The 21,092-nt window shown below is 45.1% G+C and overlaps 1 protein-coding gene across 2 annotated transcripts in view; it reads right to left on the reverse strand.

Annotated features, from left to right (window-relative positions):
- Positions 1-1,740: 1,740 nt before the first annotated feature.
- The window catches only part of LOC125457665 (tumor necrosis factor ligand superfamily member 10-like), a 36,677-nt gene continuing 17,325 nt past the window's right edge, over positions 1,741-21,092 (reverse strand). The window contains exons 2-5 of one of the 2 annotated variants that reach the window (XM_048542210.2): positions 10,957-11,133; positions 10,679-10,724; positions 7,481-7,600; positions 1,741-4,882 (exon numbers count right to left, since the gene is read on the reverse strand). In XM_048542210.2, coding sequence (XP_048398167.1) covers positions 4,446-4,882; positions 7,481-7,600; positions 10,679-10,724; positions 10,957-11,133 — 780 coding nt within the window. In that variant the 3' untranslated portion in view covers positions 1,741-4,445. The remainder of the gene's footprint in view (positions 4,883-7,480; positions 7,601-10,678; positions 10,725-10,956; positions 11,134-21,092) is intronic. The other variant, XM_048542211.2, reaches the window with a different exon arrangement.

Here is a 21,092-nt window from a genome sequence, read left to right on the forward strand (position 1 = left end):
GTACCCCCGGGTAACCCGGAGCGGCTTCCATGACTGGGTAGGTGTGTAAATATGTTTTATTTTTTGTACATCTTACGAATAAAGTATATTTTTTCAAATAAAAAAAAGTAACGAAACGTCTGAAAACTAACCTTCCAGCTCAGCGAGCAAACTTACATCCAGTGCAATGGTCAGTCTGTGACAGCTTGTGTGGGAGATACAGTCTGTGTGTGATGGCAGGTGCCATGATAGTGAGCTCAACAGGAATTGTCTAATAACCTCATTCATCATGCAACCCCATCAAAATGGGTCTATTGTGAATGTGTGTTCTCCTTTCAGACATGATGCAATGCAAATAGCCATCCTTCCTTTAATTACTTCTAACGTTCTTAGATTGCACTAATACAGCTCTAGAACCTCCTGCACAATCTGGCTGCTGGGACATTGCATCATTCAATGTAATGAGCTGACCTCAGTGTTACCAAAACAGAAGTTGCTGGGAAAGCTCAGCAGGTCTGGCAGCATCTGTGAAGGGAAAAACAGAGTTTACATTTCGGGTCCAGTCACCCTTCTTCAAAATATCAGTGTCACTGGGCCAACCTTCTAGAACTCTCTCCTTAACAGCACATTAAATGTCCCTACACCACAGACCGCAGCAATTCAGGAAGGCATTTCACCATCACCTCCTCCAATGTAATTAGGGACAGATTATAACAGTTGCTGGCCTTGTCAATGATGCAGGGAATGAATGAGAAATGCTGGCTTCAGAGCTGAACTTGGATCCTAGAGAATGGTATCTGTGTGTGTACGTCAATTGCAGAGAATTGAAACTAACTTAGGGGAGGCATGGCCTAGTGGTATTACAGCTGGGCTGTTAATCGAGAGACCCAGATAACATTCTAGTCACTTGAAGATGGCATCAAATCTGAGTTCATGACACTGTGAGGTGGCCATGCTAACCACTGAGCCACAGTGCTCTTGTAGCCGCTTCATTTATATGGCTGGTCAGCCTGGTCCATGGTAACACCTACATTGTTGATTTAAAAAAATGCCACGACCAATACTCACTCATCTCTATCCACATGGATAAGGAGAACCACCAATTCGATTGGGACAACACCAAGATCCTGGGACAAGCAAAGCAGAGACAGACACAGGAGCTCCTAGAAGCCTGGTATTCCACGAAAAAAGCCATCAGCAAACACACAGAACTCGACCCCACATACACCATTGCGAAGGAAAACCGGAATTGAGGTAATCCAGCTCAACAGACTCCAGAGTTTAAAAACCAGGCGGGGAAACATAACGGTGCTTCATTGGAGACCGCACTGATGATGTTACCCAGCAGGGTGATGAAACTTCTGCGGAACAACAAACCAGTTCAGCCAGCCAACCAAACACAACAGTGCAGATAAGTGGGAAGTGATTCACCAGTGGTACTGCCATCATTGGGAGATGGTTAGATTCTCTCCCGTTGGAGGTACTGCTTGTCTGGCAGTAATACGGCGCGAATACTCCTGGCCATTTACCAGGTTAAACCTGAATGTTACCCAGGTTTACACACTGTACCTGTGGAATGGTGAATGGTGCTGAACACTGTGCAATAATCAATGGACATCCCAATTCTAACATTTCATGGAGGCAAGTTATTGATGAAGTAGGTGAAGATGTTTATTTATCAACCGTATTGATCTACGGCAAGTTTCTCTGTTCTATCGGCCTGTAATCCAAACAATTAGTCCTAATAACAGTCACACAGGAGATGGTTAAAACAAAACTTTAATCATATTTGCATTTGAAACATTCACACGTGACACATATATCATCAAAATTTACAGAAGAGATTATGCCAACATCTGTATGACAGTATTCAAGCAGCACCATCTATGTAACACTTCCCATGAAATCCTAACAAGATCTGGTTGCGAGTGTGTTTGATCCCAGTATAAGGGGCTCTGAGTGTTGGTTCGCAGGGTTGGTGCAGGAGGTAGTGAAGTGCAGACACAAGGCAAGGGCTAAATGCGGAAATACAAAGTGAGGAGTGGGGCAGGAGGAAACAGCAGCATGAGGAGTTCCTGAGCTTGACACTCCGAGTGACGCTCAGATGGACTCTGTTCCTCAACACTGTAACAGCCAAATCCAATCAATTGTTCCTTCCTAGGCACTGAGTCCCATAAAGGATGTAGATAAAGCCAATCTGAATCCCTCCAGCAAATGGGCAGTTTTCAAAATCCCTCACACTCTTACATTCAGATTCATCGAAATGCCTTGTTGCAATATTTTGATGTAAATATCTTCAATTGCTTTGGAGTTGTCACTTTTGTTTTGGTGCTCTAATTTTGTTTGAATTGTTTACGGCCCTGGAAGAAAACTGGAATTTGCCTTCCCTGCTCCCGATTGAATCTCCAGATGTCACTGGGGGAATCTATCAAGGGGGAGGGAGGGTTACACACTTCAGCAGAACTCTCTGAATTATAAACAGTGAGACTAAATGGATGGGATGTTTAGTGACTTTCTCTCATGAATTTTGTTTCTTTGCCTGAATTCCTTGCATTGCTTGTTCTAATGGCACCAGAAATACTCGACAATCATTGAAAGAGACAGTTGAGAATGTAAAAAAATAAAGTTTCCTGTACATACATAAAATATTTCATTTCGGACGTTTCTTTTTATCTAAAAACTGGAAAATTGCACACTGTTCATTTTCTCACTCCCCGTGCTTGCTCATTAGTTGAAAGTGCGCACTGAATCCAAAAGGCTCCTCACACACTTTTAATAACACAACCCTTACACAGATAGTAGGAACTGCAGATGCTGGAGAATCTGAGATAACAAAGTGTAGAGCTGGATGAACACAGCAGGCCAACCAGCATCAGAGGAACAGGAAGGTTGACGTTTTGGGCCTAGACCCTTCTTCAGGAATGGGGGAGGGGGGGAAGTGGGTTCTGAATATACGCGTATAGAGCATCCGCTGTTCCCGTTACATCGGGGAAACCAAGCGGAGGCTTGGGGACTGCTTTGCAGAACACCTACGCTCAGTTCGCACTGAACAACTGCACCTCCCAGTCGCAAACCATTTCAACTCCCCCTCCCATTCCCCAGATGACATGTCTATCCTGGGCCTCCTGCAGTGCCACAACGATGCTACCCGAAGGTTGCAGGAACAGCAACTCATATTCTGCTTGGGAACCCTACAGCCCAAACGTATCAACGTGGACTTCACAAGCTTCAAAATCTCCCCTCCCTCTACCGCATCCCAAAACCAGCCCAGCTCATCCCGCCTCCCTAAACTGTCCTTCCTCTCACCTATCCCCTCCTCCCACCTCAAGCCGCACCTCCATCTCCTACCTACTAACCTCATCCCGCCCCCTTGACCTGTTCATTCTTCCTTGACAGACCTATCTCCTCCCTAACTCCCCACCTACACTCACCTTTACTGGCTCCATCTCTACATCTTTGACTGGTCTGTCTCCTCTCCGCCTATTTCTCCTCTGTCCATCTTCTGTCCGCCTCCCCCTCTCTCCCTATTTATTTCAGAACCCCCCTTCCCCTCCCCCATTTCTGAAGAAGGGTCTAGGCCCGAAACGCCAGCCTTTCTGCTCCTCTGATGCTGTTTGGCTTGCTGTGTTCATCCAGCTCTACACCTTGTTGTCTCACAACCCTTACACACTTGGACTGCACCTTACATCAGTCATGCTCCTGAGCAGTCTGAAAACAGCAGTTAGTAATGCCAGTGATAATGGTGTCCCTTTCACTTCTGGTGTTCTCAGTCCCACTCAGGCTGTTGCTTAAGATAAATTTTTGAGCAGCATTCCTGATTTGAGTCCATCACTTTCTGGGAACTGGGCTGTAAGGATTCCAAAACCTGCTCTCACCTTCATGTTAAAAAGCACAGGAGTGAGGTGGTGGGGGGTGGGGGGTGTCACTTTAGGGCGGGCCAGGGGTCACTTCATGTGCACATGAGCCCACCTATGGCTCACAAGCTCATGAAATGACCCATTTGTCACAATGACAAATGCGTGTATTGGGTACAGGTTGACAGATCACATTGACATCTCGGTGGTAACAGTAAGCAGTCCCGGGTGAAGGATGGGCACAGGTTAGATGCAGCTTCCTCTGGTCTGCTGACATCCTTAACCTTATGAGTCCTATTGCCTGTCACTACATCTTTGCTGTAGTTCTGAAAGAGATAGCCAATGCTGTGCTAATGGGAGGGTACTGCAATGTTGTGGGCCCAATGTTCCCTTTGAAATCTGGGTCTTGGCTGCTCAACCCCACTGACTACTGGACTTCCACAGCCAGCAGCAACAGTCAGGCACGAGCCCAGAGCCCATGGAAGAATGGGGACTGACTCCACAATCCAGTCTCCCTCAAGCTCCTGCGAGATCTGTCGTGACCGAGATCAGGAATGAATCCAATGGGATTCAAAATACTTTCGGCTTTTATGTTCCTCCTTCCCCGCATGTCTAACTGGCGAGGAATGCTCCAAAGAAGCTGGATCCATCAGCCATGTCAATCCAGCTGATGTTGCTGACAGTCACAAATATTCTGTCAAGGTATTTGAGTTCAAACAGGCCGCCCTGGTAAATGGAATGCAACTCAAATTCCCTGTTCTTAGCCCAGCATGTCGTCCTGGTGTTTTTCATTAAGAGGATGGGGTCAGGGTAGGCTGTATTTTTGTAAATATACTGGATCATCTGAGTGTCCCCAGAAAGGGGACTGGAGTCTCCATCTCCCGCGATTTCACGATATCGAAAATACGTCTGTGCATAGATATAATACAGTCCAGTTTGCAGGATAATCAGCTCTCCATCTTTGTATTCCACACTATGCAGAAATGCCTGTCCTCGCTGTGGCTCCCACGTCTGTATTTTCTGTCCCTGAAGTCGTCTTGACAATGAATCTGCAACATTAACATGGAAAATCCTAAGTGACATAGGCTCAAATTGCCTCATGATCTAGCAGCAGAGGCAAACGCAGCACATCATGTCTGGGGTTCAAACGAATGACAGACAAGCCCATTGAAACAGACAGGACTCAGAAAGGGCTTCACAAAGAGACTGAGGGGCTCGGGAACCCAAACAACAGGAGACACAGCCTTGGGATGAGGAGCTGATCTTTTAGGACTTAAAGAGAAATTCCTTCACTCCAAAGGGTTTTGAATCTAAAATTTAGAGTTTTGTGGATTGTTGAATATAGTTACAGATGGACAGATTTTATTTTAATACATTCTTTCATGTGATGTGGGCTCGCCTGGCAAAGCCTAAGCTTGCCACTCATCTTGAACACAGTGGTTCGCTCTGTCATTTCAGAGGACAGCTAAGAAAGAGCTATTTTGATGTGTGTCTGGAGCCACATGTTGGCCAGATCAGGTAAGGACAGCAGAATTCCTTCCCTAAAGAAAATGAGTGAACCAGATTATCTTTTATGGCCACCATAAAACTGTACCAAGCTCACCGTTATAGAGATTAATTTCCAGTTCCGGAGCTTATCTGTCTGAATTTAGATTCCACGGTGGGATTTGAACTAAATTGTAAGCTGGGCCTCTGGATGACTAGCCCAATGACCTTGCCACTATCACTTCTCCTCAAGACCTCACAGATAGCCAGCAGAAAAGTGAGATTGAGACATAAACTCAGCCATGTTGTTACTGAACATTGGAGCAGGTTCAATATGGCCTTTCGGGTACAGAGGCAGATTTAGAGATGGGATCCTGCCTCAGAGGGTGATCCTGTTCAAATGGATTCTCCTGACAGCTATCAAACATTTTCTTTTTTTTTAATTTTTAGCATGCTTCAAGCAAGCCCTTCATTTCAAGAGGCTCACAAAGTTTCCGTCTCTGCCTCAGCAGTGCCCATTTTTCCCAGTGTGACTACCATCTTCCTAGAGCTGTGGCCTCACAGTGACCCAACCATCAGCCTATCATCCATAACAGGACAAGTGGGGGCAGAGGCAGCCAAGAGAAGATTAAGCTTCTGACACGATTCTGACCAGTCCCAGTGCCCCAAGTTATAAAAAAGATAAAGATTCGACTCACAGGAGGAGGAGAAGGTCACATGGTCCTTGAACTCTGTTCTACCATTCTATAGATTACAGTTGATCTAAATCCTAATGCCCTCTCACAACAAAGAATCTATTTTTCTCATTTTGCAGATCTTCTTGGGAGTCCCAGATTTCTCTTTCCCTTTAAGTGAGGAAGTTCTCCCTGAATGGCCTGGCTTGACATTAAATGTTCTTAATGCTCAAATTATTTTAAAGTTCCCTTAACCCTCGGAATATAAACCTAATCTACAGAACGCACACATTAATTTAAACCTCACAGCCTAGTAAGTGGCAGGTTCTTACTTGGAGGTTCAAACATTTCCTCACCAGTAAGTCAACCCTTAACTCAGCCGCTAATCTCTGTTGTAAACTTTTTTACTCTGGAAGGTACTGCTTGTAGTATCAACATATCAAACTTTGCTGTGTTTTGTACTGAATTTTCCTGAAGATTATTTGAAGAGACATTGCTTCATCTATCATAAATAACTGTCAGCCCCAGACCAGTCAGCAACTTTCTCAGCTGTTAGGCAGGAGATTGTGGGCTTGAAACCCAGACCGCAGGTCATGTCAGCTGACACTTCCAAAGATAGCTGTGAGGGAGTTTCAGTGAGGAAAATCTTCTTAAAAGCAGATTAGTCAAAAACTACTTCCACCAGCCCTCACCCCCGTCATTCTTTCAGGGAGCTTGTGATGTGCAAATTGGCTGTCAGACTTTCCATCATGCAATAGTGACTATGCTATGCTCCTAATATACAATCATTGGTTGCAAATGCTATAAGACATCCTCGGTATTGAAAGATGCTGCCTATATGCAAATATTTTCTTTTGTTTTCTTTCCCATACTCTTCTCCAATCTTCCTCCAGTCTACAGACATTTATAATTCACATTTCAGTAATATAACAGAAGCTGGAGATTGCGATTCAGCCCCACAAGCCTGCTCAGGCAATCATTACAACTTTGGTACAACTTTAGCATTTTCCTGCTTATTCCATATCATTTGTTTCCCTCAGTTCCCAAAATGTTCAGGATTAGGAGTTGATCATTCAGGACTGAGGTGAGGAGAAATTGCTTGAATCAGAGGGTTGTGAATCTTTAGAATTCTCTGCCCAAGACAGCTGTGGATGTTTGGTCATTAAGTAGATGCAAGGCAGGGTCAGTAGGGTTTTAGACTCACATGTAAGGTTAGGGCATGTGGTGTCAGGCAACAAATAGCTGAGCGAGCGGCAAACTGGCTAAAAAAATGGTCAGGGATTTGGAATAAAGGTTCAGTAGTTTGGAGAAAAGCAGAAAGCAGTCATCACTGCTTTGACCATGGTTATTCACCATCTGCACTGATGCTTAGGACTCAGGAACAAACTTAATATTAAAATCTGCAAAGTGGCCAAAACCAAAGGAGATTGCAAGCTGTGGATTGCTACTGAGGGAGGTTACTGGTGAAGAATCTTAGCAGAGTCTCACCTCCCGGTGAAGTTGGCTTGCTCCTATGATTTCCAGTCAGGTGAGCTGCGATTTTTTGGACAGTTGGCTGTGTGCCTGACTGCGATTGAGTCAGATATGGAAGCAAACGAGACACTTCACCTAAAAGAAGAGGAAGAGATCGCACATTATCTCAGGGATAGATGTGGTTCCCACTTTAGCTCTATCCTCCCCTCTGTGCCTTTTTTGGAAAGTACAACATAAGTAGCTTGTCAGCAAAATTAAAGCGCTTGAGATCAATGAGGAATGCTTACAAAATTAGCCAAAGACAGAAAGAAAGGAGGAAGCAATGGTGAACAGCTGGTTTTCACACAGAATGTAGGTACATCCTTGTGTTCCCTAGGGGTTGATATGAGGAACACATGGACAATAATTGCTGGCACAGGTCATGACATCTGCATCATATGAACACATATTAAAAACAAAATGGATATATATGTGGCAGATGAATTTTAGCGCAGAGCAACACAATGTGATGGCTTTTGGTAAAAAGAATGAAAGCACACAATATAAAATAAATAAATTAAAGGAGTTCTGAGGAAAAGTTATGAGGTTCATGACTGACAAATCTTTGACAGGGCAGGTTGAAAAGGCTGTTGAAAAGTCATATGGATGAGCTTGTTGGTTTTACAAAGACAGGCACACAGCATGAAAGCAGAGAAGTTATAAAAGTAAACATTTATAAAACGCTGGCCTGAAGAAGGATGTCAAAGTATCATCAAAGATTGAGGATTGGCTAATGGACAGTAACTTGGATGACGGGAAGTAGGTGTAACATAACCATGTTTGTTGACAATACAGGATGTACAGGAAGACTGCCAAGGGACCCAAGCAGCTTCAATGAGTGGATGGGAACATGTTAGATCAAGTAGAATGTGGTGAAATATGGAGTTGTCCACTTCAGAAGGAAAAATAGAACACAAAATATTTTTCAGGGCTTGATGGCTTCTGCCAAATCCTATATTTTATAATCTCAGATGGAATGCTGAAGAGATCAAATACAATAGAACCAGGGATTTGATTATACAGAAAAGCTGGAGAAACTGAAGTTATAGCAGAGAAAATTAAAGCCTTGAGAAATTCCTCCCACAACAGGAGTTGATTTATAAACCGAATTCATAAGTTAGCCACAACTATGGGCATGGATGGTTGTCACCTTTGCTGTTTTTCACAGGATCTGCTCTGTGTGGGTGTGCCTGGTCACTGGCCCATGACCTCTACAACTGTTAGAGAATACTTTCTCTAAGCGTTTCCCTGAGCGTTGATAAAACCTCAAAATGTGAAAGCCAAGCTTAAATCTTGCCAGGCTCCGCAATTTGCAAACTACAGGGCTGGAACAGACAGTATTCACACAGTCAGGGCTTGGGCAATCATCAAAAACAGACAGGCCTGGAACTGCCTAGCCATGTGCTAATGGCCATATTGTTTCAGAACATACTGTTGTTTCCAAGTTAGACAAACGGGAGGCTGGAAGAGCACAGTTGGCCAGGCAGGATCTGCAGGAAAGGAGCAGTCAACGTTTTGGGTATTACCCTTCTTCAGGACTGGATGTGGGGCTGGGGGAGTTGCAGATAAAGAGCAGTGGAGGCAGAATGGTGGTGATATGTGCTTCCACCTCCAGTGAAGCTGCTCTGTTAGAAGAATGCTATGTAGACTTGGTGGCACCCAGCATGGTAAGAGGCCAGAGGCACAGGGTAACAAGGACAGCACTTGACAGCTAAAGGTTCAAAACCAGTTTCTGTGGCCTCTAATATGGAAAGTAGTCACCTCATTGGATCATTCTGCCCCCTCCCAATGCTAATATTGGACACAGGCCACTGCTTGCTCTGCTTTTGCACTTTCCTCAACAATGTGTCTGGGCAGATCACCTCAATGAGATGGTCTGAAGACCAGGACCAACCCTAGACTAGAATCTTTTCAGACAGACAGTTCAGATACACTGGTGGGGACCCGTGGATAGGCTGTAGTGAAACCTGGGAAAGTCATGGCAGAAATCGATAGTTACTGTAGATTTGAAACTGCTTACTGAATGGTCTTATGAAGAAACGGACAGAGTTTTGACAGAGTTTATTTGAAGTACAATAGTAGAGTCTGATAAGTATTGCTTTTCTTCAATAAACTATTCGATAAAGTTGTGTTGGACCTTGCCCGACTCTTGTCCCCTTTGTTTATCTCACCACGTAATGGTAAATAAAAAGGGTTACTGCAAACTGGCCAAGGTTGGTCAGGATTGCACCCCCATACCACACCCCCAACTATAGCAAAAATGCTTCCTCCTCCACACTTCACTTCAGCTCTGATGAAGAGTCATCTATTCTCAAAACGTTAGCTTGCTCTCTTTCAATGGATGCTGTCTGACCTGCTGTGATCTCTGGCACTTGTCAACATGCCTTCAACTCTCATGTTTACTTTCTCAACATAGCCTGTATCGCTGCCTTGACTCCTTGTGCCCAGTTAGAAAATACCGGTATTTAAAACATCCACTTGTAGGGTGACACATTGGTGCTGATTCTAGTTCAAGTACAGAACATCGCAGCTGAGTAAGGGGTAACTTGTGCACTGGGTATGTGAGTCTGAAAAATGTAGTCACCTTATACATCGCACTGATATATATGCAGTGACCTACAGTAATACAGGTGGTTGAAATAGTGCCACAATAAATGACCCCCTTCTGTGTTGTGTAAGTCTGTGCTAATAACCAAAGAATATGTTTTAAATGACATTGGTTAAGGTATAACTATTGACCAGGACACCTGAGAGAACGCCATTGCTCTTCTTCACAACAACACCTTGGGGTCTTTCTCCCTCCACCTGACAGTGAAAGCAGGAATTGTTTTAATGTCTTATCTAAAAGATGGTACCTCCTGCAGTACAGCACTCATTTGGAGATCTGTTGGAATTGTCTGCCAGCCTATACTGCATACTCAAGATTCTGGAATGGGTCTTGAAGACATTATCTTCAAGAACTCAGAGATAAGAACATTTTCTACTGAGCTGTGCATGACATACACACACATGTAAGAGACTGACCACAGGTGTAGAATTTTTTCAATACATAGAGTGTAAGCTCTGTACTGACAAAAGAAATTTACTTCCAAACTCACACATCAAAACAGAAGAAAATCAAAAAAGACTATTTTAAAAATCATTTTTTAGAGAAGAGAAGCAAAACATATTTACCTTTTACAATGATAGACATGTCCTGTTCATATCGCTTGGAGGCCATCTGTAAAAGAATTTAACAACCAAGTTAAGTTTTTAAAAATTATATGTTTCCAAATAAAGTTCTTTGCCGCTTTCACTCTGTTGTTAAAATGTTTCTTAAACCTCTCTGAACAAGCGTTTGGTCAGCTGTCCAAAGCTCTTGCTCTTTTTGTTTGATTACAGTCCCATAATGCCAATTGGGAGAGTTTTCTGCATTTAACACACTACACAAATGGTAATTGATGATGTTGTACCTTTTCTATCAACTGACGAATTTGAGCTCGGAACTGCCGGCACAGCTCCTCACTGTGTCCTGTTTTCTCACTATGAGGAAAGTCAGAGAATTCTTCATTCACCATGGTGTCAGTGTGAAGATTGACAATGTCGTCCATCAGGCAGGCCATGTTGCTTTTTGAGAATGTCTCCTGTATCTGGAATGAAGCATGATAAAAGAGGCAAAATGAAGCAGGGCACTCTGTATCTGACAATCTCTTCCCATTGCCTGTGTCCTGCCAGTCTAGCTCGTGCAGGGAACAAGTCACACCTTACATCCATCAATCCTCACAATTTCAATGGATTCAAGAGGCAATGCGTTCTGCCCCTTGCATATTTGTCTGATTACGTGGTGGCTACTAACTGGGGTCTCACCTCTGCTCATGTAGAAAGGAGTATAATGCAGCTGAGGGATTCTCACAGATCCCATAGAATCCCAACCATGTGGAAGCAGGCTCTTTGGCCCAACAAGACCACACCGACCCTCAGAGCATCCCACCCAGACCATTACACTAAAACCCACCTAAGATCCATCAACACTGCGGGCAATTTAGCATGGCCGATCCACCTAACCTGCACATCTTTGGACTGTGGGAGGAAACTGGAGCATCCGGAGGAAACCCACGCAGACACGGGGAGACAGGGCACACTTTAATGAGACAAACAGTTCCACAGCACATCCATGCATGTAAAGCAGATATCTGATGCAGATACATAAATTATTAACAGCTCCAACACTAGTTGATTGGGTAGGATTTTCACAGCCTCTGAATGACATGGGAGATAGTGAGACAGCATGGGATGTCACTGCAGGAACACAAGCAGTTTCTGGGGGCACCTGGCAACAGCAGCCACCGTTTTCAATAGGCACCGAGCCTCCTGAAGGGATCAGAAACATGAGACAGCCTCGATGCCCAGGTAACATGCTGCTGCTTCCCCGAAATTTCCCATCCCACTTCTTACCCTGTCGCTATGCACTGCTTGAATACCACCGCTGCAGGGAACAAGGCCAAGGGTTTGAAAGGGTTAAACCAGGAGGAAATGCTTCATAATGTTGTATTTGCTTGAGTACGGAAGGTTAAGATTAGATTAGATTCCCTACAGTGTGGAAACAGGCCTTTTGGCCCAATAAGTCCATCCTGCCCTTTGCAGCATCCCACCCTGACCCATCCCCCTATAACACACACTCTCCTGAACTCTACGGGCAATTTAACATGGCCAATCCACCTAGCCTGCACATCATTGGACTGTGGGAGGAAACCGGAGCACCCGGAGAAAACCCATGCAGACACAGGGAGAATGTGCAAACTCCGCACAGACAGTTACCCGAGGTTGGAATCGAACCCGGGTTCCTGGAGCTGTGAGGCTGCAGTGCTAACCACTGAGCCAGCGTGCCGCCCCACGGTGATAAGAGATAGTTTGGGCATTTTAGGTGATTTAAGTATTTGATTGATTTGATAGAGCAAAACTCCCAAAAGGACAGGACAGACAAGTTGCAGAGAGGATATCTTCCCTGGTTGAGGAGTCTAAAATGAGGAGTCACATTTTCAGGATACAGGATAGGCTATTTGCACTGGGAAGAGGAAACTTCACTCAGAAGGTGGTCAAACTATGAAATTTGCAATAGCGAGACCAGGTCACCGAGTATATGCAAGAAAGAGATAGATGTATGTTTAGTTTTTGAAGGCAGCAAGGGGTATGCAGAAAACACGAATATGACATTGATGTAGAGGATGTGACATGGTCACATTGCATGGTGCAGCAGGCTTGAAGGGCCCATTTTGCTCCTAATTTCTGTGTTTGGTGGTGAAATCCAAAATGGGGTTGGGAGGAGAAATACTAAGATTAATCTTAAAACCCAAACACAGGATGAAGTCAGGAAGCACTTCTTCACATATTGTGTAACAGGAATCCGCAGTGCACGCTCTCAAAAACCCGTGTCTGGTGGTTCAACTGAGCATTTTGTAAAGATTCACTTGGCTTTTGTAGACAGGGATATCAAAAGATATGGAATAAAGGAAAATAAATGGCGTTCAGGTGTACATCTGCCATGCTGGAATTAGTAGAATAGTGTCAAGCATTGAATGGCCTTCCCTTGTTCCCATGCTCCATTGACCCCAAGGTATGTGATTATAGATTTACAAACCGTCAAAAGTTAAGCTGAATTCCAGCCAGCAGTTGTTTCAAGACTTAATTTCTCTCCTACTGTATTTGTGCTTGATACTGCCTTGCACAAATAAACTTTGCCCTCAGGCAACCCATGTTTACATACAGAGAGAGCACAAACAGTTCCACATTGCTAAATCGTTCAGCTGTAGTTTTTACTGAAAGTCATAGAACTGTTGAAGTGTACAGCACAGAAACAGGTCATTCAACCCATTGTGTCTGTCCCATCTCCTGGAAGAGCTACCCAGCTAGCCACATTCTCCAGCCCTATCTCCATAGCCTGCTAAATTCATTACTTTCAAATATATGTTCGGCTCTGTTCTGAAACCTTGTACAGAAGCTGCCTCCACCACTCTCCCATTCCAAATCCTAACGTTTTGAGTGAAACATTTCTCCTCATCTCACTCCTAGCTCTCTTGACAATCTTGAAATTGTAACCTTTAGTTACTAACATAGCATCCACTGAAATCAGAATATCCTTCTTGACCCTGTCAAAATTGTTAATAATTTTGAACATTTCAGTAAGGTCACCTTTTAATCTTCTCTGCTCCAAGAAGAATAAGCCCAATATCTCTCATATTTCCTTGCATCTGAAATCCCTCTGCCTAGGGTCATTCTAGTAAATCTCCTCTGAACTTTCTCCAGGGCTTTAACATCCTTCTTTAAATAAGGTGTGCAGAACTGAAGACAATACTCCAAATGTGTTCTGACCATTGACTTGTAGAGGTGTAGTATCACTTCCTTGGTTTTATACTCTATGCCTCTAGATATAAACTCAGGATCCTCTAAAGCCTTCAACTGTTGCAACTTGCCTGGCCATGTTCAGAGAATTATACACATGAACCCGAGGTTCCTCTGCTCCTGAACACCACTCAAAGTTGTACCATTGAGCCTGTACTCTCCATGATTTTTCGACCAACATGCATCACCTCACATTTCTCTGCATTGACTTTCACCGACCGGTCAATGTCAGTCTGAAATTGCTCAGCATCATCCTCACAATTCACTATTACCCTTAATTTAGTATCTCTGCAAATTGATACATTTTGCCCTCAACACCCATTATAATTCAGAAAATCTCTTTCAAGTAGGAATGTAATAGTTTGTATATCTGAGCTTTTGTGAAGCGGATCATAGGCTACTCCGAGCTAATAGTCATGATGCCAGTGCTGAGGGAAAGCTGCACTGTTGAGGTGCCCTGGATAAGGTCCTGTTTATCCTCCACAGGTGAAACAAAAAGATCTCAGAGCACTGTTTTACCAGTGCCTTGGAAAATATTTACCCCTTAACCAAAGTCACATTAAATTAAAATAGCATTACAGGGGCTGATGATGCATTCCAGTTACTGTGGTACCTACCAGTTACAGAAGACGTCAGACATACTCAGTATGTTCGCTCACCATATACAGTCAGGTGCAGATGAAACCAGAAAAGAAGGTCCCACTGCCTGGATCTGTGAATGACTGCCTTGACCAGACTCAGGAACAGAGCCATCAGCAAGTGGGGTATGTGTGGCAACAGATGTCCAAAAAACCCCTCAACAGAGATTGGAATGGCCCAACTGGGATTTACCACAAGAAGGATCAAACCTTAGGACTACAGGACCTTGGTGGGGGGGGGGGGGGCGTTGCTTGTGCACAACCCACTAAAGATAGCAGGACAGAGGGAAAAACTGGTTAGAAAGGCAGATGGATTTATAAATAGAGAAATATCACACTGTATCCTGCACTCTATTCTGTTACCCTGATGCATTTGTCTAATACAGTCAGTGTGTTAAGCACATAAGTCAACATTTTTTGCTGTACCTCATACACATGACGGCAGTAACTCAAATCAAATCAAACATTGAGTATAAAAGCAAGAAAATTATGGGTAAACCTTCATAAAACACTGATTTGGCCACAACTACAGTACTGTGCCCAGTTCTGAGCATCACACTTTCAGCAGGAGGTGAAGGATGCAACAAAGATTCAAAAACACAGTTTAACAATGCGGATCTTCAGTTCTGAAAAGGACAAGAGAAAGATGGGTCTGTTTTCCTTGGAGAAGAGACAGTTGAGAGGAGATTTGATCGAGATCTTCAAAATCATGACGAGGCTGTCGACAGAGCAGAGAAAGAGACACTGTTCCCACTGGTGGAAGCTGGTTAGGAACGGGAGTACACTTGCTGAGAATGTGATGGAAGTTGTTTCCATCGCCACTTTCAAAAGGAAATTGGTCAATTCCCTGAAAACAGAAACTTTGCTGAGGTGCATGGAGGGCATGGGAGTGGTATGAAGTGAACTGTTCTGGCAGGAGGCCAATGCAATGGGCTGAATGAACTCCTTCTGCACTGTAGCCATTCCATAATCCAGATTTGTCATAGCTTTGAAAGTGTACCATTAGCCTTGAAACCATTCTGAGTTTGTGAGGGGTGGTGCCTCTCATGTCATGCAAGTTCTGTCCCTGTTTTTGTTTTTACCGGAATATCCAGCCTCGAGCATAAACTCAGCGCAGTTACAGGTAAAACTTGCTCAGCAGGTCTCAACAGATCAAGGGATCAGATTTCACAATAAAATTTGCAATGTTCCATAGAAGGCATGCACAGATATAAGAACTGACCAATATACAGCTTCTTCCACAATCTCAGGGTATCTCAAAGGCGTCTGCAGGCAATGCCCCCTGTTCCACCTCTCTCCTATCTTTTAACTTGCTTTGACTAAGTTTCTGCTTACTTGACCTACTAGTTTCTTGGCAAAGTACCAAATTGTGCTTGACAATCACTCCAATAATGCATCTACAGAACTACAGCATGGCACAGTGTTGTTGTTGTAATCATTGCTCTATGTAGGGTAACACAGCAGGAAATTTATGCACTGCTAGCTCCTTCGAACAGCAACATAATAATGAACAAGTCAATGGTTTTTGTAATGCTGGGGGCTGAATAAATACTGACCAAAGCATTTGTTGCTGCATTAAAATTACTATCAATTGTTGTAAATATCCATTCAGTTCATGAATGTAATTTAGAGAAGTAAATCTTACCCAGTGATAATGGGAACTGCAGATGCTGGAGAATCCAAGATAATAAAGTGTGAAGCTGGATGACCACAGCAGGCCCAGCAGCATCTCAGGAGCACAAAAGCTGACGTTTCGGGCCTAGACCCTTCATCAGAGAGGGGGATGGGGTGAGGGTTCTGGAATAAATAGGGAGAGAGGGGGAGGCAGACCGAAGATGGAGAGAAAACAAGATAGGTAGAGAGGAGAGTATAGGTGGGGAGGTAGGGAGGGGATAGGTCAGTCCAGGGAAGACGGACAGGTCAAGGAAGCGGGATGAGGTGGTAGGTAGGAAATGGAAGTGCGGCTTGGGGTGGGAGGAAGGGATAGGTGAGAGGAAGAACAGGTTAGGGAAGCAGAGACAGGCTGGGCTGGTTTTGGGATGCAGTGGGGGGAGGGGACGAGCTGGGCTGGTTTTGTGATGCAGTGGGGGGAAGGGAAGAACTGGGCTGGTTTTGGGATGCAGTAGGGGAAGGGGAGAGCCCACTGACTCCCACAGCTACCTAGAATACACCTCCTCCCACCCACCCTCCTGCAAAAATTCCATCCCCTATTCCCAATTCTTCCGCCTCCGCCACATCTGCTCCCAGGATGAGGCATTGCACTCCCATACATCCCAGATGTCCACGTTCTTCCAGGACTGCAACTTTAACCCCACAGTGGTTGAGAACGCCATTGACCGCATCTCCCCTAACACATCCCACACACCCTGCCCCCACCACAACCACCCCCAGAGGATCCCCCTCGTCCTCACGTACCACACAAACAACCTCCGGATACAACGCATCATCCTCCGACACTTCCGCCATCTACAATCCGACCCCACCACCCAAGACATTTTTCCATCCCCACCCTTGTCTGCCTTCCGGAGAGATCACTCTCTCCATGACTCCCTTGTTCGCTCCACACTCCCCTCCAGCCCAACACACCCGGCACCTTCCCCTGCAACCGCAGGAAGTGCTACACTTGACCCCACACCTCCACCCTCACTCCCAGGATGACCTTCCATATCAAACAGATGTTCACCTGCACATCTGCCAATGTGGTATTTTGTATCCATTGCACCCAGTGTGGCTTCCTCTACATTGGGGAAAGCAAGCGGAGGCTTTGGGACCGCTTTGCAGAACATCTCCGCTCAGTTCGCAACAAACAACTGCACCTCCCAGTAGCGAATCATTTCAACTCCCCCTCCCATTCCTAAGACAACATGTCCGTCATGGGCCTCCTGCAGTGCCACAATGATGCCACCCGAAGGTTGCAGGAACAGCAACTCATATTCCGCCTGGGAACCCTGCAGTCCAATGGTATCAACGTGGACTTCACAAACTTCAAAATCTCCCTTTCCCTCACCGCATCCCAAAACCAGCCCAGTTCGTCCCCTCCCCCCACTGCACCACACAACCAGCCCAGTTCGTCCCCTCCCCCCACTGCACCACACAACCAGCGCAGCTCGTCCCCTCCCCCCACTGCATCCCAAAACCAGCCCAGCGTGTCTCTGCCTCCCTAACCTGTTCTTCCTCTCACCATCCCTTCCTCCCACCCCAAGCCGCACCTCCATTTCCTACCTACTAACCTCATCCCGCCTCCTTGACCTGTCCGTCTTCCCTGGACTGACCTATCCCCTCCCTACCTCCCCACCTATACTCTCCTCTCCACCTATCTTCTTTTCTCTCCATCTTCGGTCCGCCTCCCCCTCTCTCCCTATTTATTCCAGAATCCTCTCCCCATCCCCCTCTCTGATGAAGGGTCTAGGCCCGAAACGTCAGCTTTTGTGCTCCTGAGATGCTGCTTGGCCTGCTGTGTTCATCCAGCTCCACGCTTTGTTATCTTTAAATCTTACCCAGTGTGGCCTGCATATGACTCCGGATCCGCAGCCATGTAGTTGACCCTGAGCTGCTCTCTGAAATGGCTGACTAAGCCACTTAGTGCGAGGGCAATTAGGGATGAGCAATGAACACAAATCCAGATCAACCCACGAGCCCAAGCTCAACAACACCCATGAAAAAGCAAAAGGAAACTAAAAGGTGCTAATCCCTTTAAAAATGCCAGGCAACCCTTTTGCCATATTTGTGTGTATATGTGCTAGTGTGTGTTTGTATGTGTGTGTGTGTGTGTGTGTGTGTGTGTGTGTGTTTGCGATATGGTTTGTGCATATGAGAGAGGATGCATATGTGCCTGTGTGTGTGCTTATGTCTGTCTGCGTGGGGGTTTGTGTGTATGACAGAGAATGTGTGTGTCTGTCTATGCGAGGATTTGTGAGTATGTGACAGCATGTGTGTGTGTCTGTGTGTGTGAGAGTTTGTGTGTATGAGAGAGCATGTGTGTGTGTGTCTGTGTGAGGGTTTGTGTGTATGAGAGAGCATGTGTATGTGTCTGTGTGAGGGTCTGTGTGTATGAGAGAGCATGTATGTGTGTCTGTCTGTGTGAGGGTTTGTGTGTATGAGACAGCATGTGAGTGTGTCTGTCTGTGTAAGGTTTTGTGTGCTTGTGACAGCATGTGTGTGTGTGTCTGTCTATGTGAGGGTCTGTGTGTATGAGAGAGCATGTGTGTGTGTCTGTCTATGTGAGGGTCTGTGTGTATGAGACAGCATGTGAGTGTGTCTGTCTGTGTAAGGTTTTGTGTGCTTGTGACAGCATGTGTGTGTGTGTCTGTCTATGTGAGGGTCTGTGTGTATGAGAGAGCATGTGTGTGTGTCTGTCTATGTGAGGGTCTGTGTGTATGAGAGAGCATGTGTGTGTGTCTGTCTGTGTGAGGGTTTGTGTGCTTGTGACAGCATGTGTGTGTGTGTGTCAATGTGAGGATTTGTGCGTAGGAGACAGCATGTGTGTGTGTCTGTCTGTGTGAGGGTTTGTGTGTATGAGACAGGATGTGTGTGTGTGTCTATACATGTGAGGGTTTGTGTGTATGAGACAGCATGTGCACGTGGCTGTCTGTATAAGGGTTTGTGTGCATGAGAAAGCATGTGTGTGTGTCTGTCTGTGTGAGGATTTGTGCATATGAGAGAGCATGTGTGTGTGTGTTTGTCTGTATGACAGTTTGTATGTATGAGACAGCATGTGTATGTTTCTGTCTAAGGTTTTGAGTGTTTGTGACAGCATGTGTGTGTATCTGTCAAGTGAGGGTCTGCGTGTATGAGAGAGCATGTGTGTGTGTGTGTGTGTCTAAGTGAGGATTTGTGTGTAAGAGACAGCATATTTATGTGGCTGTCTGTATGAGGGTTTGTGTGTATGAGACATCGTGTGTGTGTCTGTATGACCGTTTGTGTGTATGTGACAGAATGTGTATGTGTGTCTGTCTGGGGGTCTACGTGTATGAGAGAGCATGTGTATGTATCTGTCTATGTGAGGGTCTGTGTCTGAGAGAGCATGTGGCTGTGCCTGTGTATGTCCATCTGTATGTGTGTGTGTGCGCGTGTGTGTGTCAGTGCGTCTGTCTGTGTGTGTGTCTATGTATCTGTGTGCATGCAAGTGTACGCCTGTGAGCAAGTGTCTACATGTGTGTGTCTGTGTGCAAGTACCTGTGTGGTTCTGGGTGTCAGACCTCAATTCCTCTCTGATAACAGAGTGCACGTGCATGGTGCGTTAAGACTCAGGACAATCTGTAAGCCCCCATCTCCCACACTCAACGTCTGCAACTCCTGATAATGGAAGGCCCAGTGTCCAATGATGAGGCAGGTCAACAGAGTAAAATTTCTGTTGAATAAAAGCAAACTACTGCAAACTTGGAACGTTAACTCTGTTTCTCTCTCCACAGCTGCTCCCAGACCTGATTAATTTCTCCAGTACTCTCTGCGTTTATGTAAAACTTCTATCTACTGTGTGTGTTAGTTACATAGAGGAAATGCTTTTGGGAGGAGTGAGAAGGTGAAATTAATCTGTGTCAGTCACAAGAAAGGGGCTCATGCTGAATCCTAAGTGGCCTGTGATTTTCAGTTCTGTTGATATGCCAGGTGAGAGAATGTGGTGAAGGTGGGATTTCCCAGTCTGCACAGTGCGGGTGAAAGGATTCCACTGAAAGCACGAGATCTACCTTGGGTTGCCAACTTCTCCAGGATTACCTTGGAGCCTCCAGTAATTATATTTGTTAATCTCTCAGGCAGTATTGTAAGCAATAACCCCGTGTATACTCATAACAGTGTTAAAAATTACTACGTATTCTGTGAACACATTTGTTTCATAGTTAAAAATATATATTGGAGACAGGGAAAAAAAGGTCTTTGACCAGTTGGTTGGGAATAAGGAGGAGAGGGGTCATATGATCAAATCTCCAGGAATAGATCCCACAAGAGTTAGCAAACCCAAGGCATGGCAGCACAAGGGGGAAGTTGACCTGTGACCTAAAGGAACAGTTGTGTTTACCAGCTGTATCTGACACTGGATAATCTCTCAGCATCCTGATCAAGATTAGTTCCTCAACTAATACCAGTGAACAACACAATGGTTTGCAAATCAGACCCCATCCTGGCTGACTGGGTTAAGCAGCTACTTGGGCTCCACGGTTTAGTGTGCACGAAGAATTATGAAATCTTTCTATCTCTATAAACTCCTCTAAACCTACAACAATCCGAAATCTCCGCACTCCTCCAATCCTGGCCTCTTGTCCATCCTACAAACTTCTAAAATCTCCGCACTCCCCAAATCCTGGCTTCTTGTCCATCCTGCAAACTTCTAAAATCTCCGCACTCCTCCAATCCTGGCTTCTTGTCCATCCTGCAAACTTCCAAAATCTCCGCACTCCTCCAATCCTGGCTTCTTGTCAATCCTGCAAACTTCTAAAATCTCCACACTCCTCCAATCCTGGCTTCTTGTCCATCCTGCAAACTTTAAAAATCTCCGCACTCCTCCAATCCTGGCCTCTTGTCCATCCTGCAAACTTCTAAAATCTCCGCACTCCTCCAATCCTGGCTTCTTGTCC

The sequence above is a fragment of the Stegostoma tigrinum genome, chromosome 14 (genome assembly GCF_030684315.1).
Source record: "Stegostoma tigrinum isolate sSteTig4 chromosome 14, sSteTig4.hap1, whole genome shotgun sequence".
NCBI classification, from domain to species: domain Eukaryota; kingdom Metazoa; phylum Chordata; class Chondrichthyes; order Orectolobiformes; family Stegostomatidae; genus Stegostoma; species Stegostoma tigrinum.